This window comes from Aquarana catesbeiana, linkage group LG01, assembly GCF_042186555.1.
Source record: "Aquarana catesbeiana isolate 2022-GZ linkage group LG01, ASM4218655v1, whole genome shotgun sequence".
Classification (NCBI taxonomy): domain Eukaryota; kingdom Metazoa; phylum Chordata; class Amphibia; order Anura; family Ranidae; genus Aquarana; species Aquarana catesbeiana.
In genome coordinates, this window is record NC_133324.1 from 628,402,433 (window position 1) to 628,430,002 (window position 27,570).

The window sequence follows — 27,570 nt, forward strand, 5'->3', positions numbered from 1 at the left end:
GCCTCTGTCTTTGCTCTGCATTGTAATTGTTTTAATTTAAAAAGCAGCTAAAAAGAATAATGAACTAAAATCCAGTAAAGTGGCCTTTAAATGTGGAGGATAAAAAGACTGCTAGTTTTCAAAAGCTGGTAAACAAAGCAGTTGAACTTATACAGAAGGTCAGAGTGTGTAATAAGTAATTATGTACCCTATTGTATCGTGTACAGTACCCTAATAAGCATGCATTTTATTGCATATTCTAATTTAGCAACTTTAATAATGCGGTGAGTCTAAATAAAAAAAAAATAAAAAAAAAAAGAGAGAAGAAGAGGATTTGAATTCTCAAATGAATGAATCAAAATGGTCAACATGACCATTAAAAATGCTTATAGAACTAGATTGCATTGTGAAATGTATAAAACAAATAAGACAACCTAACCATAAATGTACTGTAGGAGGCATTGCGTAAGCAAATAATCTCTTGAAAGACACATACAAAAAAGTGCAATATTTCGTCGCCCTCTACTGGAGGATTCTTAAAACACTACTGCCTATTTTTTACCATCTAAAGATGCATTAGATCTTGGGAAAAATAGCTAGAATGACCTTATGTTTTAATAAGATATTCCTGTTTTCACCAGACCAGCAAGAGATATTTCAGTACCTTTTGTGTAAATCACAAAACTTCTTACTATGCTTATCCACTTCATAAGTCTTCCATAATATCTCTATGCTACAACTATAATTTTTTGAACTACGGGGCTAAGCCAGATGACAGAATTTATTTTAGATCACTGTTTATGAAAGTCTGAACTTTGCATTTAAAACTATATTCCACAGTAATTAGAATAGGGAGCTCAAAAGTCTTCAGATCTTTTCTTTTCTTCAGAGGAAACTGCATTGGGTTGCTTCATCCCTTGATCAGCATGTTATGCAGTCATCTTCTCTGTTCCTTACACTATTCTATTTGGTTCAAAAGACTACAAAAATTTCAAAACAAAAGCTCTACAACTTGGATTACATCACAGGACACAGAGCACCATAGTAAGTGCTATGTGGTATATAGGCACCTTCAGGTGATGGACACTCGTATACCCAATACAGGAAGTTCACTCCCTATATAACCCCTCCTCCTACCAGGAGTACCTCAGTTTTTGTAGCAAAGCAATATATCTAAACCCCAGAAAGAGGGGAGGGACTTCTGTGTCCTGTGATGCACTCCAAGAAAAGGATTTTACAGGTAAGCCGTTATAAAAATCCTATTTACTTTATCTTACATCACGGGACACAGAGCCCCATAGTAATCACTATGTGGGATGTCCCATAGCAATGCTCTTTGAGGGGAGGGAGAGACAACCCGTAGGGCACCCCCAGACTTGAGGACCTATACTGCTGCCTGCAGCACACTGCGCCCAAAGGCAATATCCTCATGCCTTCTTACATCCACCTGATAAAACTTGGTGAATGTATGTACTGAAGACCAAGTTGCGGTCTTACAGATCTGAGCCATGGAGGCTTGGTGACGCACTGCCCAAGAAGCACTAACCACCCTGGTAGAGTGCGCTTTGATTTGAAAAGGTGGAATCTTACTCCTTAAATCAGAAGTCTAAATTATAACTTGCCGAATCCACGTAGCGACAATGGATTTCGACGCTGCCCGTCTTTTCTTAGGACCCTCTGGCAGTACAAACAAGACATCAGTCTTCCGGATCTGAGTAGTCGTCTTTAAATAGACCTTGACTGCTCTCACCACATCACGACAATGTAGTGACTTCTCTTCCCTGGAAAATGGTTTTGGAAAAAATGATGGCAGGACAATATCTTGGTTCAGGTGAAAACCTGAGACCACTTTTGGCAGAAAACCTGGGCGAGGGTGCAACACCACTCTGTTCTTGTGAATAATCAAGTTTGGCTCTTTACAAAAAAGAGCAGCCAATTCCAAAACCCTCCTTGCTGAGGATATAACAACCAAGAACACTAACTTCCTTGTCAGAAGGACTAAGGTAATATGCTGTATCAGTTCAAATGGCTGTTTTTGTAACACTGACAAAAAGTTCAAGTCCCAAGGGTTTAAAGGTGATCTAACTGGCGGATTAAGCCGCATCATCCCTTGCATAAAACCCCGGACTAAAGAATGTGAAGCAAGTTCTTTGAAATAAGACCGATAAAGCTGAGACTCACACCAGGAAACATAAGCCCTCCAGACTCTATAGTATATAGTTCTGGAAGCTGGCTTCCTTGCATTAATCAAGGTAGAGATAACTGACCCGGAAAGCCCACGTTTTTTTCAGAATGTGGGTTTCAATAGCCAAGCCGTTACATTTTGAGTTCGTAAGGTAGGATGGAATATCGGCCCCTGTAGGTCTGGCTATAGTGGAAGGGACCATGGATCCTCCACCGCCATCTTTACGATTTCTGCATACTAGTACTTTCTGGGCCATGCTGGGGCTACCAGAATTACCGGCTTTCTTTCCAGCTTGATCCTGCAAAGAAGTCGTGGCAGCAACTGAATAGGGGGGAATGCATAAATCAGTGAGAAATGATCCCACGGGGTCACCAATGCATCTGTTCTGTATGCGAGTGGATCCCTTGTTCTGGACACAAAGTTGACCAACTTCATGTTGAATCTGGACGCCAGAAGATCTACTTCCGGAGTCCCCCATCTTTGGCAAACAGCCCAAAAATTGTCAGGGTAAAGAGACCATTCCCCTGGGAATAACTGCTGGTCAAGTAGTCCGCCTGCTTATTCTCTACTCCCAAAATGAAGACTGCAGATGGGCAGAAAGGAATGTTCCATGCCCAAGTTAGAATACGGTTGACCTCTCACTGCGCTGCGAGACTCTTGGTGCCCCCTTGGTGATTGATATAGGCCACAGCTGTGACATTGTCGGATTGGATACTGACAGGACAATCCTGTAACCTGAAAGTACAGGCCTTCAGAGCCAGACGCACTACCCGAATCTCTAGGATGTTGATAGGCAAGGCTCTTTTGGTTCTTGACCACAGTCCCTGGACAGTCGTCTTTTCTAGCACTGCTCCCCAGCCTGAAAGGCTGGCATCTGTCATTAGCACCTTCCAGATAACCGGTCTGAATGATTTTCCTTTCAGCAGATTCTGGGTTAGTAACCACCAACTGAGGCTTTGGGACACCCTTGGGGACGGCCGTATTGGCAAGTCTAAAGCTTGAATCGTTTTGTTCCAAGCAGACAGGATACTGTTTTGCAACAGTCTCGAATGGAACTGGGCATAGGGAACTGCTTCGAATGAAGCAACCATCTTTCCTAACAACCTCATGCAAAGGCGAATGGAGTGATATCCTTTCGACTTGACCATCCGCACCAGCTCTCTTATGGAATTGATCTTTACCTGAGGCAAAAACACCTTTTTCTGGGCTGTGTCTATGATCAGACCCAAGTACTCCAGCCTTTTTAGCGGTTTTAAGGAAGACGTCTCTAGGTTGAGAATCCAACCTAGACTTTCCAGATAACTGGTTGTAATGCGTACGCTTTGCTCCAAACGAGCCGACCGACTGGTCTATTAGCAATAGATCGTCCAGGTACGCCAAGACTGTGATGCCCTGTGCCCTTAACCTGGCTAGAGGTGGGGCCAGGACTTTTGTAAACACCTGGGGTGCTGTATCTAGCCCGAAGGGCAAGGCTACAAACTGGAAATGCTGCTGTACTACCTCAAACTGCAGAAACCTTTGGTGAGTGGGAAATATAGGAACATGCAGATATGCTCTTGCTCTTCAGTGGGGATTTGTATGATCACCCCCTGAGCCATTAAATCTATCTAGTGCCCGAAACAGAGAGATTGCCTTTTCTCTGGATCTTTGGGAAGGTTTGACCTCAAAAAACGAGACGGTGGAAAGTCCCGAAATTCCAGTTTGTACTCTAGAGTTACCGTGGAGATGACCCATCTGTCCTGAATTTCCTCTTGCCAGACTTCTGAGAACTGCAGAAGTCTTCCCCCCCACCCTGGCGAGGGGGGGGCGCACCTTCATAATGAGGCTTTAGAATTCTGTTTTGCAGGTTTCTGGCCCCCGGCCTTCTTATAGGTTTTCCTCTAGAGTCTGACGGCGGAGGCCGACGCCACTGCCTAGAGGCGGATGCCCCTGGCACTGGAGAAAGAGCCCACTTAAATGAAGGGCCTTTACTCTCTTTCTTTTGACTGGCAAAAGAGTACTTTTCCCACTGGAAATCGTTTGGATGTATTTGTCCAAATCATCTCCAAATAGCCGATCCCCATGAAAAAACAAAAAAAAAAAAAAAACAAAAAAAAAAAAACAAAAAACACACACACACAACAGTCAGGAGTTTTTTGCATGGTGCTTCAGCTGACCAACTTTTTAAAACCTTCACAGCCACAGGATTCTTCGCATGTGTACTAGCACAAGCGCAAGGCTGGACACTTGGTGAATAGAATCTTTAATGGCGTCTATGGCAAAACATAATGCACTTGGCAGCTCGGCCAAATCCCAGGCTTGCTGTACAGGAAGCTCTTTAAGGGCCTGTCTAAATTGGTCCTTTAGAGATTGACAAATGCCTATTGCAGCCACTACAGGCTGAGTAACGCCACCTGCCAAAGAAAAAGAGGATTTTAGCAGGAATTCAAATCTTTTATTTGTTGGATCCTTAAGCATTTGTGCATTGTCTACTGGAGAAGTTAGACTTTTATTCACACTGGAAATCGTAGCGTCAACTGCTGGTACATTCCATTTTTTGGTGAATTTCTCCTTCATGGGATAGAGAACTAAGAATCTCTTTGGAGGGAGAAAATGCTTATCCAGGTGATCCCATTCAGCATAAATAAGCTTTTCTAGTAATGCATGAACAGGAAACGCATGCAAAGGCTGTGAAGGTTTTAAAGAACCCAAGGAAGAAACTAAACTTTCAGCAGACTCCATTAGGGGTAGCATGAAAGTGGAATGAACCATCTCCATAAGAGATTGTACCAGCAATTTCTCAGATTGCGAGGCTGAAAAAGGTTCATCTACCGTTGTTTCCTCCATAAAGGAGTAATCGGTTTGTTTTCCTCCTGATCGCCTGAGGGTAACACCTCATCATGTACCCACTGTTACCCTTGCAAAGGCTCTAAGGTGGGGGATCTAACACGCTTCCTATCCATTTGGATGGAGGATGCGATTAAAGCCGCTAATCTTCCCTCTAGGCCCTGCAGGTCAGAGGAAAAGACATCTTCAATCATGTATACAGGGGCTGAGATGTGAGAAGCAGTTGCACCACCAAATTTGTTCCAATGACTCACCCTGGCTTGCCCCAACTGGCATTTCAGGCGAGGATGACAGTGCGGAGGCACAACTGGAGTTCCCAGCGCCTTGAGGTGGAATCTTTGGTACCTTTTGTGAAGTTTTTGTGGTGTCTTTTTTGGCAGACATAGTCCCAAGCACAAAAAGCAGAGGCACTATTTAAATGCACTAATCGCTGAACAATAGTCTGACAGTATAATGCCGCTATACAAGTTCAGTCTAGCGCTGGGAAAAATGTCCTTTCCATATTAGGTATGCCTTTGCACCTCTTACATGCCCCACCGCTCCTGTGTCCCAGGTGTAGCAAGGCTTGCTTCTCCTCGCTAACAGCTGAGGAGAGAGTGCTCCAGTTGATTTCTTAAGCCTGCGCTTGCTCCGTGTGTCCTCACGGATGCCTTCGTCCTACACATGTCGCCGCGCCTATGCCCCACCCCCTTCGTCAACCCGTCCCCCCCTTTTGTTTAAAATTCAAAACGTTCCCGCGGGTGGCCTTCGGGTCCGCAGACGAAGGGGTGGGGGGAGGGAGGACGGAGGAGAAGAGAGGCAGAGCCTAATGACACAAACAGGAAAGAAAAAAAAAAAAACAAACCAACCATGGAGCCGAAAATCGGGACCTCCGCACCGGGTGGGTATTGCAAGGGGGGGGTGTATCAACAACGCTGATTCCCTAACCCTCCTAGTCCCTTCAGGGCAGGAGAAAAGCATGGCAAATCTCTTACCTCAAAAGGAAGCCCCCTGTGCAAGCTGCTGCAGCCACACAGACTGACACTGAGTTTAAAGTGAAGACAACAGGTTAAGGTATGTGCACATTATCCCTCTAGTGGAGAATTAAGGCATGAAGACATTTTTCCCTAAAGAAGAAAACCATAGGTAGGCTTTTATAGTTCCTAGGCTTCTTCCCTTACCTTATCCCCACAGCAGGATTCTGCTGAACAGACAGATCCCACCTTCACCCATCACGGCGGGCTGCGTTAGCAAACCTTCAAGGACTGGGTCCCTTTTTATTGGGGTTGCACTCCCTTGGACATGTAATAGCACCCCGCCAGCAAAAACTTTAGGTACTTTAGGTAATGTAGGCATGACCAAAGCCCTGGGTCCCGGGGTCCAGCCCTGCAAAGAGAGGCGTTACAGGCAAAACCTCGTGCTTCATATACGAGGCCCGGGTACCATCCACCTTGGCCTCAGTGGCACTTTGGATGGATCCGGTCTGTGGAGGCTATTTAAATCCAGCAATGATCCCTCCTGGAGCTCCTCAGAGCACATCTTCACTCATGACCAACACCTTAGACACTGGCAAAAAAAAACTGAGGTACTCCTGGTAGGAGGAGGGGTTATATAGGGAGTGAACTTCCTGTATTGGGTATACCAGTGTCCATCACCTGAAGGTGCCTATATACACACACCACATAGTGATTTCTATGGTGCTCTGTGTCCAGTGATGTATGATAAAGAAATTTTGCTTACTAGGCTTCAGTTTGTGAATGAACAGGAAGCCGCTCAGTATAGAGCATTTCCAATTCATTCACTTTCCAGTGCAGCTAACACTGCAGAGAAAGGGGCTGGGGAATTTCTGTCCTCAACCCCTTTCTCTGTCGCAAAAGTGAGACATCAGGGGTCTGTTTAGCGGGGCTCCTAAAAAATTGTAAATACATCCAGGTTTTAATACATTTATAAGTGTGTCTGAATATATATATATATATATATTATATATATATACACATATACACACACACACACACACACACACACACACACACACACACACACACACACACATACATACACACAAAGTGGCACATAATTGTGAAGTGTGGCGTGTATTTGTATTTAGCCCCCTTTACTCTGATACCCCTAACTAAAATCGAGTTTAGTAAATAGAGTCCACCTGTGTGTAATTTAATCTCAGTATAAATACAGCTGTTCTGTAAAGCCCTCAGAGGTTTGTTAGAGAACCTTAGTGAACAAACAGCAACATGAAGGCCAAGGAACACACCAGGCAGGTCAGGGATAAAGTTGTGGAGAAGTTTAAAGCAGGGTTAGGTTATAAAAAAAAAAAAAAAAAAAAAATCCCAAGCTTTGAACATCTCATGGAGCACTGTTCATTCCATCATCCGAAAATGGAAAAAGTATGGCACAACTGCAAACCTACCAAAGACATAGCCATCCACCTAAACTGACAGGCCGGGCAAGGAGAGCATTAATCAGAGAAGCAGCCAAGAGGCCCATGGTAACTCTGGAGGAGCTGCAGAGATCCACAGCTCAGGTGGGAGAATCTGTCCACAGGACAACTATTAGTCGTGCACTCCACAAATCTGACCTTTATAGAAGAGTGGCAAGAAGAAAGCCAGAAGGCCATTGTTGAAAGAAAGCCATAGAAAGTCCTGTTTGAATTTTGCGAAAAGCCATGTGGGGGACACAGCAAACGTGGAAGAAGGTGCTCTGGTCAGATGAGCTTTTGAGATTGAACTTTTTGGCCTAAAAGTTAAAATGATATGGCGGAAAACTAACACTGCACATCACCCTAAACACGCCATCTCCACTGCGAAACATGGTGGTGGCAGCATCATGTTGTGGGGATGCTTTTCTTCAGCAGAGACAGGGAAGCTGGTCAGGGTTGAAGAGAAGATGGATGGAGCCAAATACAGTGCAATCTTAGAAGAAAACTGGTTAAAGTCTGCAAAAGTCTTGAGACTGGGTCAGAGGTTCACCTTTCAGCAGGACAACGACCATAAGCATACAGCCAGAGCTACAATAGAGTGGTTTGGATCAAAGCATATTCATGTGTTAGAATGGCCCAGTCAAAGTCCAGACCTGAATCCAATTGAGAATCTGTGACAAGACTTGAAATTGCTGTTCACAGACACTCTCCATCCAATCTGACAGAGCTTGAGCTATTTTGCAAAGAAGAAGAATGGGAAAATATTTCACTCTAGATGTGCAAAGCTGGTAGAGACATACCCAAAAAGACTTGCAGCCTTAATTGCAGTGAAAGGTGGTTCTACAAAGTATTGACTCATGGGTACAAATGCACGCCACACTTTTCACATATTTGTAAAAAAAAAAAAAAAAATTGAAAACCATTTATCATTTTCCTTCCACTTTACGGTTATGTGCCACAATAAAATACATTTATGGTTGTAACATGACAAAATGAAAAATTTCAAGGGGTATGAATACTTTTTCAAGGCACTGTATATATACATACACACACACACACAGTATCTCACAAAAGTGAGTACACCCACCTCACATTTTTGTAAATATTTTATTATATATTTTCAGGTGACAACACTGAAGAAATGACACTTTGCTACAATGTAAAGTAGTAAGTGTACAGCTTGCCTAGGCATGCACACAAGGTGTGCCGGGGGTGCCTGGGCACACCCTAATCCCCCCTGTGCCAGCCAGGGCTTTTTTCTAGGGAAAATGCTGGGTTTGCTAATGGACACTCACTGGCAGTGACAGTGCTGCCAGTGAGACAATTTTGATTGGTATGTATAACCCCTAGACTCCCCTTATGAGAACTGCAGCCACGGAGTAAGTTGACAGCTGGCCGCATTTCCTGATGCTGCCTCTATAATTCCGGCAGGTGATCTCTTACTGTAGGTGGCGGAGTTATACAGCTGCACTCCGCCTGCCCTCCAGTGCCTCTTCTGCTGCCATAGGATAGAAGGTAAGCAGCATCTAGTGGGGAGCATGGGCGAATCTAGGAGGGTCGATTTCACTTAATTTACAAATGCTCTTGCCAGCAGAAATCACCCCCCCCCCCCCCAACACCGCCTGAACAGGATGCCACCATGCTCTGATGTCAGGGGGCACTACTGTGCCATGCTCTGATGCGATGTCAGGGGGCACTGTGCAATGCTCTGATGTCAGGGGGCACTACTGTGCCATGCTCTGATGTAAGGGGCACTGTGCCATGCTCTGATGTAAGGGGGCACTGTGCCCCTCTGCAGGTAATCTGGTACTAACTGACACTGGCTGGGTCACGAACTGACACTGATGTCACTAGTACAGTGATAATACAGTAATACTGTACTGACACTGGCTTGGAAAGGGTTAACATCAAGGGGTTAACTGTGAGTCTAACTGAAAAAGTGTGCTGCTTTTACTTACTAGTCTGGCTGTTTTTTCTCCCTGCTCTTCAGGGACAAGAAAGAACCAGATCACTATTCCTATGTACACAGAGTTCTGTGTGTTTGGTTTGTGTGAAATATAATTATAAGACCCCTTTCACACTGGGGCGGTTTGCAGGCGGTATTGCGCTAAAAATACCGCCTGCAAACCGCCCCTAAACAGCCTCCGCTGTTTGTTCAGTGTGAAAGCCCGAGGGCTTTCACACTGAAGCGGTGCGCTGGCAGGACAGTGAAAAAAGTCCTGCAAACTGCTTCTTTGGAGCGGTGAAGGAGCGGTGTATTCACCGCTCCTAAACCGCTCCTGCCCATTGAAATCAATGGGACAGCACGGCTATACCGCGGCAATACCGCGGCTATAGCCGCGCTGTACGAGTGATTTTAACCCTTTTTCGGCCGCCATCGGGGGTTAAAACCGCACCGCTAGCGGCCGAATACAGCTGCAAGAACGACGGTACAGCAGCGCTAAAAATAGCGCTGTTGTACCGCCGACGCACCCACCACCCCAGTGTGAAAGGGGCCTTAGAGTAGGCAGTTAGAATTAATGCTAGGTAAAATTGCCAGTGTTTTACCCTGTTGGTGTAAGCTGGATGGTTAATGTGGTTGGGAGGTTTGTTAGAGTAGAGGAAGGTGTGGTCACCTACACTCTGTCCTGCAAGATCTCCATCACTTGCCATGAAATGTTCTGGAAAGTGGGTGGACTAAAGGAGAAGAGTGGCAGGTAGTTTTGGAGACCTCTCTGAACCAATCATTGTTTTGCTTGGGCAGAGGCGGGACTGCTATCAAACGCAAAGGTCACATGCTTCTGGGAGTCTGGATTTTGGAGAAGAAGAAAACAGCATGTAGGGGCTGGTGCAGCTCGAGTGCTCTCCGCTTTGGGGGAGGGGAAGGTGCCATGTGGAGAGGAGAAATGGAGGCGACATCAGGAGGAAGTTGCTACGAACAGAAACAAAAACTGGGAGAGGACCCTCTATGGCAAGCATGGACAGTTGCTCAGGAGTACAAGTGAGTGGAAACCCAGGGAAACAGTGCTTCTAATGCCGCGTACACACGAGCGGACTTTCTATCCTACTTGGTCCGGCACACTTTCCGACGGACTTTGTCCGCCAGGTGCGCCGGACTTTAAAACGGACGGACTTGCCCACACACGCCGGGACTTTCCGGCGGGCTAAGTCCGCCCGTCTTTCCGACGGACTTTCGCCGGAGTTCCGGCGGACTTTCAGAATGAACGGACTTGCCCACACACGGACAAGTCCGTTCATTTTGAACGTGACTCAGGTGCGACGGGACTAGAAAAGGATGTCAATCTTGCCGCTTTTATCGGCGAGATTGACACCTTACTAGCCCCGTCGCGGGGCATACCAGGCCCTTAGGTCTGGTATGGATTATAAAGGGGAACCCCGCTACGCCGAAAAAACGGCGTGGGGTCCCCCTAAAATCCATACCAGACCCCGATCCGAGCACGCAGCCTGGCCGGTCAGGAAAGGGGGTGGGGACGAGCGAGCGCCCCCCCCTCCTGAACCGTACCAGGCCGCATGCCCTCAACATGGGGGTGGGTGCTTTGGGGGAGGGGGGCGCCCTGCGCCCCCCCCCCCCAAAGCACCTTGTCCCCATGTTGATGAGGACAAGGGCCTCTTCCCGACAACCCTGGCCGTTGGTTGTCGGGGTCTGCGGGCGGGGGCTTATCGGAATCTGGGAGCCCCCTTTAATAAGGGGGGCCCCCAGATCCCGGCCCCCCACCCTATGTAAATGAGTATGGGGTACATGGTACCCCTACCCATTTACCTAGGAAAAAAGTGTAAGTAATAAAACACACTACACAGGTTTTTAAAATATTTTATTAAACAGCTCCGGGGGGGGGGGGGATCTTCCTCCGGCTTCGGGGGTCTTCTTCCGGCTTCGGGGGTCCCTCCGCTTCATCTTCTCCCGGCGTCCGGTTGGTTCTTCTCCGCTCTCTTCTCCCGGTGTTCCTGTTCTTCGGCCGGCTCCTCTGCTGTCTTCAATTAGCTCTCTTGCCAGCAGAGGTCCGGACTTCTGGGCTTCTGGGCTTCTTCTCTTCTCTTCTCCAGATGTTGACACGACGCTCTCTCCTGCTGGACTGCTCTCCGAGGGCTGCGTTGTGACTTATATAGGCGGAGACCCCGCCCCCTTTTGATGTCACAGTCCCTGGGCATGCTGGGACTGTGACGTTTTAGGGGGCGTGGTCACTGGGTGATGTTGACCACGCCCCCTAAAACGTCACAGTCCCAGCATGCCCAGGGACTGTGACATCAAAAGGGGGCGGGGTCTCCACCTATATGTCACAGTCCCTGGGCATGCTGGGACTGTGACGTTTTAGGGGGCGTGGTCAACATCACCCAGTGACCACGCCCCCTAAAACGTCACAGTCCCAGCATGCCCAGGGACTGTGACATCAAAAGGGGGCGGGGTCTCCGCCTATATAAGTCACAACGCAGCCCTCGGAGAGCAGTCCAGCAGGAGAGAGCGTCGTGTCAACATCTGGAGAAGAGAAGAAGCCCAGAAGCCCAGAAGTCCGGACCTCTGCTGGCAAGAGAGCTAATTGAAGACAGCAGAGGAGCCGGCCGAAGAACAGGAACACCGGGAGAAGAGAGCGGAGAAGAACCAACCGGACGCCGGGAGAAGATGAAGCGGAGGGACCCCCGAAGCCGGAAGAAGACCCCCGAAGCCGGAGGAAGATCCCCCCCCCCGGAGCTGTTTAATAAAATATTTTAAAAACCTGTGTAGTGTGTTTTATTACTTACACTTTTTTCCTAGGTAAATGGGTAGGGGTACCATGTACCCCATACTCATTTACATAGGGTGGGGGGCCGGGATCTGGGGGCCCCCTTATTAAAGGGGGCTCCCAGATTCCGATAAGCCCCCGCCCGCAGACCCCGACAACCAACGGCCAGGGTTGTCGGGAAGAGGCCCTTGTCCTCATCAACATGGGGACAAGGTGCTTTGGGGGGGGGGGCGCAGGGCGCCCCCCTCCCCCAAAGCACCCACCCCCATGTTGAGGGCATGCGGCCTGGTACGGTTCAGGAGGGGGGGGGCGCTCGCTCGTCCCCACCCCCTTTCCTGACCGGCCAGGCTGCGTGCTCGGATCGGGGTCTGGTATGGATTTTAGGGGGGACCCCACGCCGTTTTTTTCGGCGTAGGGGCTTCCCTTTATAATCCATACCAGACCTAAGGGCCTGGTATGCCCCGCGCTCGCCGCAATAGGAAAATGTGTTTTTCCTATTGCAGCGAGCGTGAGATGCAATACCCTGCCCTCGTGTTGTATCTGGTCCGTCGGACCAGCCTACACACGAGCGGGCTTTCCGTCGGACCAGCACACACACGAGCGGACTTTCCGCCCGAAACTGAGTCCGGCGGAAAGATTTAGAACTTTCTTCAAATCTAGGTCCGGCGGGCTTTTGGGAAAAAGTCCGCCGGAAAAGTCCGCCGGTGCCTACACACGGGCGGATTGTCCGGCACACTCTGGTCCGCCGGACCAAGTATGCCGGAAAGTCCGACCGTGTGTACGCGGCATAAGAGACTTTAAAAGGTGTTAAAGTGCGAGTCTTGGAGGAGGAGGTACAGATCTTCGGCCTTAGAGAATCAATACCTCGCAAAGAGCATTGGTGTGCGGGTCACTACAGAAGTCTGTGCAAAGGGAGTTGGGCCTTAAAGAATTAATACCTGGGAGAAATCCCATCAGTCAGCCCAAAGAACTTTATTCAGAGTGATGTTCTTTGGGTACACTTGGAAGTGCTGTACGGTCAGGAAGTAGTAACAAACAGGAGGAAGGAAAGCTGCATAATACAATTGGAAGCCAGTGCAAGTTAGAAGTTATTTACAGTGGCTCTACATGTTCTGGACTATGTATTCACAGGATTTGCTTCACTTAATGCCAAATCTGTAAGAGTTATTCAGAGTGACTCTGTGATGCAGTACCGCAATAAGTGCCGGAGAAGAATAAAGTTAATTGTTTAATCGTTCTGGACTGTCTGTTGTGTCAATCTATGAAGGGAAGGGGGTAACGGAAACACACTACAGAAAGGAATGAACTACCCAGCAGCTCCTACGGGGGTAGTGCGCTATATATATATATATATATATATATATATATATATATATATATATATATATATATATATATATATATATATATATATATATATACAGCTTGTATAACAGTGTAAATTTGCCGTCCCCTCAAAATAACTCACACAAACAATGTCTGAACCTCTGGCAACAAAAGTGAGTACAACCCCAAGTCAAAATTGGGCCCAAAGTGTCAATATTTTGTGTAGCCACCATTATTTTCCAGCACTGCTTTAACTCTTGGGCATGGAGTTCATCAGAGCTTCACAGGTTGCCACTGGAGTCCTCTTCCACTCCTCCATATTCTTTAGCAAGGCAGTGGTCATCTTGGAGGTTTGTTTTAGGTTATGTTGGAATACTGCCCTGTGGCCCAGTCTCCGAAGGGAGGGGATCATGCTCTGCTTCAGTATGTCACAGTACATGTTGGCATGGTTCCCTCAATGAACTGTAGCTCCCTAGTGTCGGCAGCACTCAGCCCCAGACCATGACACTCCCACCACTATGCTTGACTGTAGGCAAGACACACTTGTCTTTGTACTCCTCACCTGGTTGCCACCACACATGCTTGACACCATCATCTGAACCAAATAAGTTTATCTTGGTCTCATCAGACCAGAGGACATGGTTCCAGTAATCTATGTCCTTAGTCTGCTTGTCTTCAGCAAACTGTTTGCGGGCTCTCTTGTGCATCATCTTTAGAAGAGGCTTTCTTCTGAGACGACAGCCGTGCAGACCAAATTGATGCAGTGTGCGGCGTATGGTCTGAGCACTGACAACCTCTGCAGCAATGCTGGCAGCACTTATACGTTTATTTCCCAAAGACAACCTCTGGATATTACGCTGAGCACGTGCACTCAACTTCTTAAGTCTACCATGGCCTATTCTGAGTGGAACCTGTCCTGGTAAACCGCTGTATGGTCTTGGCCACCATGCTGTAGCTCAGTTTCAGGGTCTTGGCAATCTTCTTATAGCCTAGGCCATCTTTATGTAGAGCAACAATTCTTTTTTTTAGATCCTCAGAGAGTTCTTTGCCATGTTGAACTTCCAGTGACTAGTAAGAGTGAGAGCGATAACACCAAATTGAAAAAACCTGCTCCCATTCACACATGAGACCTTGTAACACTAACGAGTCACATAACACCAGGAATGGAAAATGGCTAATTGGGTCCAATTTGGACATTTTCCCTGTGTGTACTCACTTTTGTTGCCAGCGATTTAGACATTAATGGCTGTATGTCAAGTTATTTTTAGGGGACAGCAAATTTACACAGTTATACAAGCTGTACACTCACTACTTTACAATGTAGCAAAGTGTAAATTTTGTCACATGAAAATATATAAAATATTTACAAAATTGTGAGGGGTGTACTCACTTTGTGAGATACTGTAAATACACACACAGAGATACGCATGTGTGTTTGAGCTTTGGAGTGCACACCCTAATGCAAGGGGTAGGCAACCTCAGCCCTCCAGCTGTATTGCAACTACAAATCCTATCATCCCTCTGCTTCTAAAAGTCATGCCTGTGATTCTCAGGGTCTTACAATGTCTCATGAGATTTGTAGTTTCAAAACAGCTCGAGGACCGTGGTTGCCTACCTACCCCTGCCCTAATGCAATAGTCTGCGCACACCAATTATTTTAGATTACCACATACAATACGGTGTCTATGTATAAAAATTTGCTGTGCGAATATCCTAATCATTTGCACAGGTGCAACAAATCTTCACCTTAATTTGCTTGACACATTTCCTAAGATTGTCAGCACCAATAATACAGGATTTTTTTCTTACTGAGGTGATAAGGTGATCGAGTTTGCCTGTCATTCTGCTGGGAAAGTTCACCCCTCCATTTATTATGGTGACCATCATCATTAAGGCAGAATTGATGGGAAATTCAAAAGTCAAAAGGAGGTCTTCCACTGTCCTGCCCAACTGGGCACCAAGCATTAGTATTCTTTGGATTTGCCAGCATGATCTGTCTGATTATGGTGAAGACGGGTCCAAAAGAACCAAGAAGCATTTGCTTCTCATTAAAATGTAGTACATTTACCACTTTTTAAATAAAAGTAAATATCCAGCCCAACAGCAGTCACCACAGATTGCCATTATCGTTTTCAGCCCAAAAAAAAAAAACCCACACACCACCACAACAAAACTCTCTTTATTGCTCCCGATTTAGGCGAGCCATACACATTCTTACCATCCACGCTAAACAGTGTGGCTAGAGGATTCGTCCTTGTAGGCTATTATATTCTGACAGGTGAAGCACTCACCTGTTATGGTGCCCCCTGGCAGGTAACATAGGCTCATACAAATCTAAGAAAAGAGAAAGGAGCCAAGCCCTAGACTTTCCTGGGCTCTAGTTCCTTAAGCCAGTGGTCAACAACCCTGTCCTCAGGGCCCGCTAACAGGCCAGGTTTTAAGTAGGACCTTGGGGAGATGCAGACTAGAATACTGCAATTACTGAGCAGCAAACAATATCACCTGTAATGTATTTCAGTTATCTTGCAAACCTGGCCTTTAGTGGGCCCTGAGGACAGGGTTGATGACCACTGCCTTAAGCCACTATGGAAGACAGCAGCATGGCCAATAGTTATGTCAACTACTTTGTGTTAAGCAATTAGCAGAACCTCCGGGATGGGATTTTTTCCATATGTTCTATTACTGTGCTCAGTTATTAAATTTTAGATCATTCCCATAATGGTTTCAATGAATCGTCTATTTCAGAGAGGGATTCGTTTCATTTTGTGTTTACATATTTACCCAATGCATCTGTTACGGTTACTTCTTTGTAACTTTTTGGGCAGATATTAGCTTTGTATGCCCCCTGGTGGTTATCCACATTGCTTTACAGAACTGTTATTGCGTGTGCCATGGGCAATTTTGCTCTTTTCACTTTGGTTTTCCAACCAAATCTAAGCATCAGCTGGTTTTCACCAGAGCTGCTGATGGTGGAGATGGGTTTCTCTGCCCTCAAGTTTCAGCCCTTGGAATTAAGCCCCCAATTATGTCACATTTAATTAAACGTGTTGAAATTAGCGAACGCACGTGACCTTTCCACGCCTACTTGGACTGGTCATTTTTGTGAAATATTGTTTGGAACCTCCATCGTGCATCTTGGGAATGTTATGCATACAAAGCATGTATTGTTTTCATCCATGTGAATAGTATTAATACTTTGAAGTGCAATACAAACCCTTTAGACAGTTTTACACTATGTGGGATCTTCCATTTTGATTTCATGTGGAATTTCATGCATTTATGATTGCCATTGATGTTACTATTGATTTGATTTTGCGAGATATACTGCTAAACTCCAGCCAAACAATATGAACCGGATTTCTGCTTGATGCGATTGTCATATATATGCCGATTTGACTCTGTAGTGGAGTCCTCGTGTTCTGGTAAGAGTCCATTGCTTGTGGTTGTTGAAGGCTCACATGGTGATTGTCAAAGTGGATTGAACACCCCCTTTCTGCAAAGCGTCACTGTGGGGTTTGTAAGACCTAGTCTGGATTTTTTTCACTTACATATGCACATGCATTTTTTTTTCATATTTTATATTTCACTTTTATTGAGTCACCCTGCATATTACCATATTTAGCGTGGCAATTTACACAATTACCACTGTTGCATAATTTGCCTATTTGTTGCCAGTAGCTTTTTTCTGTTTATAGACCTACCAGTATGTTTTCTATTGTTTTATGCAGCCCTCAGGATTGCCTCAACAAAAGGGTAAGCGAGGATGGGAAAGATATGTTGTGGAAATGGTACATAAAACATTAGGTAAAAGAGTAGTCAGACCCAAGTAGAGGTCATGGGCAAGCAGTAAACAAGAGCTAGGGAAAGGTCATGGGCAAACCGCAGGCAAATTAAGTGGAGTTCATGGTTAGGAGACAGACAAGGGAGTTGCCGGGTCAATCCGGGCGAGTATTGGAACAAGCAATCAGAAATATACTATAGCTCTTTTGAGCAAAGCAGGGTAGCCGACAAGAGGACACAGCATCAGCCCCTTCCAGGGCTGGTGCTTAAATAATCCTCTGGGTCAGGAACATGCCCAGCTTTGTTTCAGGGAGGACTGGAAGCCCTGGCAAGGATTCTGTGATTACTATTGGAAATAATGACAATTGTACTGCAAATGCAATTTGAAGCACTGGCAGAGATCCTGTGAACTGCATTGCAAGTACAGGCAATATTTTTTTTTTTTTTTTTTTAGTGCCATTTGAAGCACTGGCAGGAATACTGGAAGTCCTCGCCGGAATTCTGAAAGTAGGAGTTCTATAGGTCCTGTAACAATGTGGTTGTCAGAATACCCAAACATTGACTGCATCTGATTTTCTGTATTCACAGTTTGGCTGTAAATTTTCCTTCTGGCTCAATTGATTTTCAGATCAAAGTTTGAGTCTGGTGCCGACAGGGCCACCCACAGCTGAAATTTGGAGCCAATTCCTGCCGAAACTGTATAGCCAGCATTAGTTTCGCTGTGTTACCGGGGCCTGATTTCATAACCAACAGGGGAATGGCAGTTGGCAGAGTGTAGCCATGAAGTCAGGGAAAGCTCATGCCCTAGTTACTAAGTGAAACTAAATCAGAGAGGCTTTTCTAAATAATAACTGTAAATGTCAGGCATCTTTTGTGTTAGTCTTTAAAACTCATTTAAAAGGAATTCTGTACCAGAAATACTATTCTATAAGGCAATTGTAAATATGTTTTTTTAATCTCCAGTATGCCAATACAGACACCTGCATAAAGATGTTAAAGTTGCTTGCTATGGATTTAAAGATTGTATTGCTACATACAGTATGACGATTTCAAATGCATTTGAAAAAGAGGGCAAAGTCCCTGAAAAACACATCATGCACACACACTCTCCCGACATCCACCAGGCGTTTTGACAGCTGTCATCCTCGTGTGCAGCCTAGAACGCCGCCGCTAATATCCATACTTTGAGCTAGCTGGCTCCCTGTCAGGCTCGGTTTCTGTTTGCTCATTGATGCCTACAGTCTCACATTGATTATAGCTGCTTGGTCTCAGGTGTTCCCATCCATGCCATTTCATCCTAACTTCAATGTAAGTGTGCTGCTTATTTTAATAAAGTGTTTATTTGATACTGACCTCAGTGCCCTGCTGTTAGTTTTCTTCTACAGTGGAAGAACTATGCCCCATCGTTGGTGTCAATGGGAGAAATCATGTCCCATTGTTGGAGTCATTGCTCATTGATCTAGACCAGGGGTCTCCAAACTGAGGCCCAAGAGCCAGATGTGGCCTTTTGCTAGCCTTCATCCAGCCCTTGGGGCACTATTGCTCCCAATGATATGAGGCACTATTCCTCCCAATGACACCAACAATAGGGCACCATTTCCTCCACTATTACCAATGATGGAGCACTATTCCTCCTTCTACTGACCACCAACACTGAGGTCGTGTTTTATTCTCACTGATGCTCGGCCCCGAGGCATTTTCTACACCCACAGGTCGGAAAACGGGCTCCCTGAAGTCTGAAGGACAGTAAACTGGCCCTTTGCTTTAAAAGTTTTGAGACCCCTGATCTAGACTGATTGCTGTGGGCTCTCTCACATTTGTTAGTGATATCAACACATAGAAAAACAAGTGAGTGGTTTTCTAAAAAGGCTGACAACGAAATATTACTGTCAAAAATAAAAACTGTAATGGCTCCAATGTAAAATGCTTAACCAGAAAAATGAATGACTAATGCAGTTTTGAAAATGAAATGGTAGAATCTGGCAAGACAGAACCTGCTATTAACAACAAATGCACAAATTTATCAAATAACTTACTCCATGTTGGCAAACTGCAAAAAGTACTGTGGTTGTAATATATGACAATAAAAACACACCGAAAAAAAAAAAAAAAAAAAAATACAAACTCTGCACACAGAACAGTCTAAATACATGCCTCATCCTGTGCGTTTCCTATACAAAAGAAGGCAAATGAGGTTAATAGGGCTTGCTTAACCCGTGCTGTGCTCATGTATCGCAAAGCAGTGGGTTTACTTAAAGTGGATGTAAACCCGAATTATTTATTTATTTTTATCATAATGTAGAGTATAAGATTTCCTATCATTTGAGCCCAGTCTTGCCACACAGAGTTAATCCATCTCTGAGCAATCCTCTTATATTGTTCAGTGAGAAAAATCTTGACAAACAGAGAAAAACTTTGTCAAATCCTCCCCCTTGCTGTGAGTGACAGGTGATTTACATATCTCGTGCACTAGCCTAAGACATGCATTATTTTTTAATTCCCACCCCCACTCCTTTCTTCAGCAGCTCTGCAAGGATTGGCTGTTCCACACCTCAGCATGATTTGGCATGCTGAAGTCATGTGGTTACTTTCCTGTCTTTTCACTGGATGTTAGAGATCATAGCAGAAGTTCAGTGTAAGAAATACACAGGAGAAAATGCATATTGACAAGGGGAGTGTAGAGGTGGGCGGGGAGTCTACTGACATCACGACTCCACCCAACGAGCTCCAGACAACAGACCCACCCACAGAATCTGCAGTTTTTCGGGTCTCATAACAGGCAGAGGTGAGACATTTGACAGGTAAAGATACATGCAGGAGGCATGTATATCCTTATAGATAACCCCATGGCAGTAGTTTAGAAAGGATGACATTGGGTTTACATCCATTTTAACTGCCACTCGCCCTAGCTTTCCATACTCTGCTTGGCTGCATGTTAGTGTGCACTTTTTATTCTTTGCTAAATAAGATATAATATAAAAGCAAAGTAAAAAAGACAAGAAACCTAGAAAGTGTATACTGTATGTTTAGGATGAATGCTTATCTGACCCATAAGAATTCATACAAATATTCAAAAAGAGGTCAGTCAGCTGATCCAGTTGCCATCCACCACCTCTAACAGATAGCAATATTGTTAATAAGACGACTGTAAGTAAACATCCACCCCTGTGATACAATTCCTGGAGGCAACATGCAGCACCCCAGTGCAACAGCACAAACTAAGTAGGTTTAGATTCACATCTTTGCATTGCAATAAAATGCACTTTACCATAACGCATGAACCACATTGTGGTGCCAATCATTTTAATGGAGGAAAAAAAAAAAAAAAAAAAAAAAAAAAAAAAAACACACACAACAACTGTATTTTAGTGCACCACAATGCAAAAATGTGAACCATCTGTGTGTTGTGGCGCAAAGAAGACAGAAAAAAAAAAAAAAAAGAAGAAGAGAAGGGGGCAAGTCTGTAAAGGTCCATTGTGATGCATTGGTTGCTCATTTTAAATGAATGGACTGCCTTACTGCAATGTTTGGTAAAGTGCATTATAACATGCATTAATGCACTGCAAAGGTCTGAATGTCACCATCAGGTTGATGATTTGCTGTAGCGTGTGCTGAACTTGCTTTGCTTACCTTGGTATATCTGAATAAACTTGGGAAGCAAGGCTGTACTGATTACTCCATCTGGCATTTCTCGTAGGAACAGCTTCAGCAGGCTGGCAGCAGAATAGACATCTCCATCCTCTAATAAACTCAACGGCTCACCACTTTCATATTTCAGTCGCAACTGTTCAACTACTTTAACGTTTCCATTAACCCTGAAAAGGCCTTCATGGGTCACCCCTGCAGGTATAAAAAGAATTAAAATAATTTTTATTAAAGCACAGTGCAAGGGTTTGTTTCATCTGTAGTTTTTAGAAGCAATGATGCCTTTAGCCAGTGGTTAACTACCTGGTAGATGCTGCACATTACACATCTCATTTTCCTTAGCAAACTTATGCATACTAGAACCTGCTGTTTCCTGCCTAAGTTTTTGCTAACGCAGTGTCTATCAAACAATTGTCCTGTTTTTCTTATACAAAAAACAGTTTTCACGCTTGCTGCTGATATCGTCTAGCTTCTTTACAGCAACATCCATCTACATGCATGTGCTCCAGCAATGGCCACAGGTCATTGCTCAGGGTGGGCTTCCCCATAATCATTATGATGCTCTATATCCATGTAAGGAACATCAGAATGGCCACTTATAGACTAAACTGAAAGCACAGGGTAACACTGGAAAGCAAATGAGAAAGGAGGGACAGAGTAGAGTCAGTCAATCAGGATTTGCTTAAAACAATGAAAGCTACAGGTTTTAAAATGACTGAAAATTAATCTAAAATTATAGTACCACGTTAAAGATTATATGAGACTTTGGGAATGGGTTTAAATCCTGTGTCAGGTATGCCTTATTAGTAGTAACAGCAGCACAGTCTATAAACAAACTTTTGTTCCACTTCATTGACACGGTTCCTTCTCCTTCTCCCTATAATACTGTATAAAAGTGAAAAAAGAAAACCTGTGGTGGTAGGAAGTCAAATAATATACTGACCTATCCTCTGGCTTCCTTCTGAATTGCCTAGGCAAGGGTGATGTTAGCATCCTCTGAGATCTGGCCAGAAGGAGGATAAGTAGCCCAATTATCATGAGAAGATGAATCATGCAATGCAATCTTGTTGGCAGGAGGATAATATCTGCCCCTGCACTATGAAAGTTGGGAAGAGGAGAGTTATTTTTTTTTCCCCCACAGTTCCTTTAATGCAATGTTCAGGAAGGGGGAAAGGGACCACAATCAATAAGCAGACCTTATGCAGAAGGCAAGAGTCAATCAATTCTTGGACAGAAGAGTGGGGCCCCTTTCACTTGAGTGGTCCAATCAGGTCCACCTGTCCATTTTTCGGGCAGACCCAATCAGACTCTCTATTCTCCTCTATGGAGCGTCAGATGTGAACAGACTTGTGTCCGTTTACACCCGCCTACCTCCAATATGATCCAACCTGGCAAAAACAAACGGAAGGGGATCCGTTCCCCTCCGATTGGCCAAATCGAATTGGAGGGCAGCCTCTACCACATGGCTTGCCATTTGACACGCATTCTGGACTTGTGTCGCCATGGTTCTTTGAAATAGTGGGTACAAGTGGAACGGTTTCTGGCTTGGACCCAGCTGGATTTGCTGCCTTGGTGCCAGACGAATCTGTCAAGCCAGATATTGGACCACCCTACTGTGGTTAAGATGTGAGGGATTGCCCAAAAAGCGATTTTTCGCGATTTTTCTGGCGCCGCTCACCCCTTTCGTTGGGAACCCGGCCTTGAGTCCGGGACTCATTGACACACACACACACACACACTTTATATTTTAAACTGAACGGGTTATTTTGCAAACGTAAGAGTTCACATATACTTTACATACCACCCAGAGCTCATTATATTCATCCTATTTTCCACAACGACTATTCCATATTCACAATGAGAAACTTGTGCTAGAACAACTCCGAACATTATTCTGTTCAGTGCCATTTTACTGGCATAAACAAGTGAGAGCTCATAGCATGCATAGAATTTATGACTGACCCCGATGACTGTTTTATTTTAAAATGAGGCTTGCATAATTATTCTCGAGTGCTATCCACATTGTATGTGAAATGTGAAAAGGTCAACAGTGGCAAAGAAACAAAATGCGATTTCCTTGTTTTCTATGGAAAAGGAAGGTATAGCTTGATTTTTCTGATTACAAACACCTGATGTTTCCTATTAATTTGTGTAACAAAACATTGCCAAGTGGAACAAAACAAGGCTGAGTCCTACACAGGGTATTGCCAGGTTGATTTAGGCATGTATCTTGCTGGCATGGATAATAACACATTGACAGAAAAGGAGAGGACTGGGCATTAATGTATGTGTGAAACAGCCCAGCCTGTAATGTAAAAGCCTGCCAATATGAAGCAGCCACAGCTTTCTTGGGATGTGAGTAATGCTTTCAATTCCAGCCAATTTTTCATTACAGTAAACCACTGCAACAGGATTTACATGCCCCTGTTATGATCTGTAAAGAAAGTCTAGTATGACACCTGTAAAACACAAACCATGATTCGCACTAATACATACATCAAGGTTTGGAATTATTATCCATGTTCAGTATCTACATAAATTGACTTCAACAGACCTGCAAGTGATGCGTTTTGCTTTTGGTAAAAGAAAAGTATTGTTGACCAAGTACAATATGACAGTTCTGTTCATGTAGTGCGACTTTGATGCGACACTCTCTGGCACTCAAGTAGCACAGGAACCTTTTATGTGTCCAAAGTTGCATGTTAGGGCTAAGGTTAAAGTTATGGTTCAGGTTAGACAGAGTAAGGCCAGGTTCACATACAGTATCTCACAAAAGTGAGTACCGTATATACTCGAGTATAAAAGTCGAGTTTTTCAGCACATTTTTTTGTGCTGAAAGTGCCCTCCTCGACTTATACTCGAATCAAGCACTTTTCTGCAGCAAAAAAAATTTCATTTTCCGAACCGACTTTGGGGCCCCGTATCTCAGGGCCACTTGATGCAAGGAACCCCAAATTTGGTGTGCAAACCCAGTGGAACTAGTACCAGAACATATCCAAAGCTTGAGTTCCTAGCACCAAGTGGCCCCGAGATACGGGGGCCCCAAAATCGGTTCGGAAAATGTCATTCTCTGCTGCAGAAAAGTGCTTGACATTTTCTGATCCGATTTTTGGGGCCCTGTATCTCAGGGCCACTTGGTGCTAGAAACCCCAGCTTTTTATGGTGCTAGTTCCACTGGGTGCACACATTAAATTTGGGGTTCCTAGCGCTAAGTGGCCCTGAGATACGGGGCCCCAAAGTCGGTCAACTGTGTCCATCTGCAGCAATGTCATTTCGGGACCCTTTGGGTTCAGAGACCCCAAATTTTGGCTGCAGCTAGGGGGCATCTAGAAACCCTTAACTACCGAGTTTGAAGTTTGGGGGACCTATGGCTGCAAATGGGCACAGTGAGGCTTGCAAATGGGCACAGTGAGGCTGCAAATGGGCATTGTTGACCCTCTTTTCCACTTACAGTAGCTGTGCATTTCTAACCCTCGTCTTATACTCGGGTCAATAAGTTTTTCCCATTTTTTTGTGGTAAATTAGGGCCTCGACTTATACTCAAGTATATACGGTACTCACGTTTTCGTAAATATTATATCTTTTCATGTGACAACACTGAAGAAATGACACTTTGCTACAATGTAAAGTAGTGAGTGTACAGCTTGTATAACAGTGTAAATTTACTGTCACCTCAAAATAACTCAACACACAGCCATTAATGTCTAAACCGCTGGCAACAAAAGCAAATACACCCCCAACTGAAAATGTCCAAATTGGGCCAAAATAGCCATTTTCCCTCTCCGGTGTCATGTGACTCATTAGTGTTACAAGGTTTAGGTGTGAATGGGGAGCAGGTGTGTTAAATTTGGTGTTATCTCTCTCATACTGGTCACTGGAAGTTTAACATGGCACCTCATGGCAAAGAACTCTCTGAAAAAAAATAAATAAATAAAAAATTGTTGCTCTACATAAAGATGGCCTAGGCTATAAGAAGATTGCCAAGACCCTGAAACTGAGCTGCAGCATGGTGGCCAAGACCATACAGCGGTTTAACAGGACAGGTTCCACTCAGAACAGGCCTCGCCATGGTCGACTAAAGAAGTTGAGTGCACGTGCTCAGCGTCATATCCAGAGGTTGTCCGTGGAAAATATAGACATATGAATGCTGCCAGCATTGCTGAAGAGGTTGAAGGGGGGGGTCAGCCTGTCAGTGCTCAGACCATATGCTTCACACTGCATCAAATTGGTCTACATGGCTGTCATCCCAGAAGGAAGCCTCTTCTAAAGATGATGCACAAGAAAGCCCACCAACAGTTTGTTGAAGACAAGCAGGCTAAGGACATGGATTACTGGAACCCTGTCCTGTGGTCTGATGAGACCAAGAGAAACTTATTTGGCTAAGATGGTGTCAAGCATGTGTGGTGGCAACCAGGTGAGGAGTACAAACACAAGTGTGTCTTGCCTCCAGTCAAGCAGGGTGGTGGTCCCTTCGGAGACTGGGCCGCAGGGCAGTATTCCAACATAACGACCCCAAACACAACTCCAAGACTACCACTGCCTTGCTAAAGAAGCTGAGGGCAAAGGTGATGGACTTTGCCAAGCATGTCTCCAGACCTAAACCCTATTGAGCATCTGTGGGGCATCCTCAAAAGGGAAGGTGGAGGAGCGCAAGGTCTCCAACAACCACCAGCTCTGTGATGTCATCATGGAGGTGTGGAAGAGGACTCCAGTGACAACCTGTGAAGCTCTGGTGAACTCCATGCCCAAGAGGGTTAAGGCAGTGCTGGAAAATAATGGTGGCCACACAAAATATTGACACTTTGGGCCCAATTTGGACATTGTCACTTAGGGGTGTACTCACTTTTGTTGCCAGCAGTTTAGACATGAACTACTTACGAACCGCCCGCCGGCATTATACAGTGGCTGTTTGACATGGAATACCGGGGTTTTGGCAGCAGATAGCGGCCATAGCTCCGGTATCTTTTTAAAGAGCGGGCGGTCCGTTTTCAGATAAGTGGTCTCTGCGGCGGATTTTCTGTTAGATCACTTTTAATCGGCTGCGGGAGAGGTGCCCCCCCCTCCTCTGCTCCCCGGTGGTCTCCGCCGCTTACCAGGGCCGTCTGTAGCGGCGGAGACGATCAGGTCCCTTCCCCTCTAAGGCATGGAGTCGAGTGAGGGAATGATGGCCCCCCCACTCGGCTCCATACCATTGGATGAGTGGAAGCGACGTCAAACGTCACTTCTGCTCAATGGTCTTAAAATAAAAATGAAAAAAAAAAGTCCCCTTTTTAATTTTTTTTTTTTTTTTTAATTGCTTTTGGAGTGTAAATGTGAGGTTTGAGGTCTTTTTGACCCCAGATCTCACATTAAAGAGGTCCTGTGATGCTTTTTTTCTATTACAAGGGATGTGATTCTATTACAAGGCTTGTAATAGGAATAAAAGTGACCCAGTTTTTTTTTTAAAAGACAGTGTAGAAATAAAAAGTAAAAGAAAAAAAAAATAATGATAATGGAACGCACCCGTTGCACCGAGTTTGCGAGCAGAAGCGAATGCATACATAAGTCACGCCCACATATTACAACGGTGTTCAAACCACACATGTGACGTATCGCCACAATTGTTAGAGCGAGAGCAATAATTCTAGCTCCAAACCTCCTCTAATGCAAAACTGATAAACTGTAGAGATTTTTAAACGTTGCCTATGGAGATTTTTAAGGGTCAAAGCGTACTCAGCGTAACATTATCTTTCACAACATAGAAAATTGGGCTTAACTTTACTGTTGTCTTATTTTTGAATTTAAAAAAAAAAAAAGTGTCCCGCCCCCCCCCCCCCCCAAAAAAAATGGCACTTGTAAGACCGCTGCGCAAATACGGTGTGACAAAGTATTGCAACGACCGTCTTGTTATTCTCTAGGGTGTCTGGAAATTTCCTTGGGTCTGGTTCAGGTGCGAAAACGAACCAGACCCCAAGCTGGGAACTGCAGCCACACATATGTGAACCTGGCCTTAGGGTTATACTTCAAGTAATGGGGCGTACACACGGTCGGACTTTTGGACCGGACTGGTCTGATGCACGCCGGTGGACAATCCGATCGTGTGTGGGCTTCACCAGACCTTCAGCTGACTTTTCCAGTCGCAAATCTGACGGACTTCAGATTTGGGACAGGCTTCAAATCTTTACGTCGTAACTCCGCCGGACCCAGAAATCCGCTCGTCTGTATGCTAGTGCGACGGACAAAAACCGACGCTAGGGCAGCCATTGGCTACTAGCTATCAACTTCCTTATTTTAGTCCGGTGTACGTCATCACGTATAAATCCGTCGGACTTTGGTGTGATCATGTGTAGGCAAGTCCATTCGTTAGAAAGTCAGTCGAAAGTCCGCTGGAAAGTTTGTCGGACCAGTCCGGTTGAAAAGTCCGCCCGTGTGTACGCGGCATTAGAGATAGCGTTAGGGTTAGTGGTAATTGTTAGGGTTGAATACCCTTAACCCTAACCCTTAATCCTAACCCTATCCCTTAATCCTAACCCTATCCCTTAATCCTAACCCTAACATTTAACCCTAGCCCTTAACCCCAACATGAGACTTCGGACACAAAGGTTCCTGCACTACTTTGAAGCGATTTTGATGCTACTTGAGAGCCAGAGAGTGTAAAGTTGCATCTAAGTCGCACTAAATGAACAGAATGATCATACTTTCCTACTAGCAAAAAAGAA

The 27,570-nt window shown here is 45.0% G+C and overlaps 1 protein-coding gene across 3 annotated transcripts in view; it reads right to left on the minus strand.

The window, feature by feature from the left end:
- FAM13A (family with sequence similarity 13 member A) overlaps window positions 1-27,570 on the minus strand; it is a 280,680-nt gene that overhangs the window by 228,094 nt on the left and 25,016 nt on the right. For all 3 annotated transcript variants that reach the window (XM_073600928.1, XM_073600935.1, XM_073600923.1), the window contains one exon: window positions 20,858-21,067. In XM_073600928.1, the coding sequence (XP_073457029.1) occupies window positions 20,858-21,067 (210 nt within the window). The remainder of the gene's footprint in view (window positions 1-20,857; window positions 21,068-27,570) is intronic.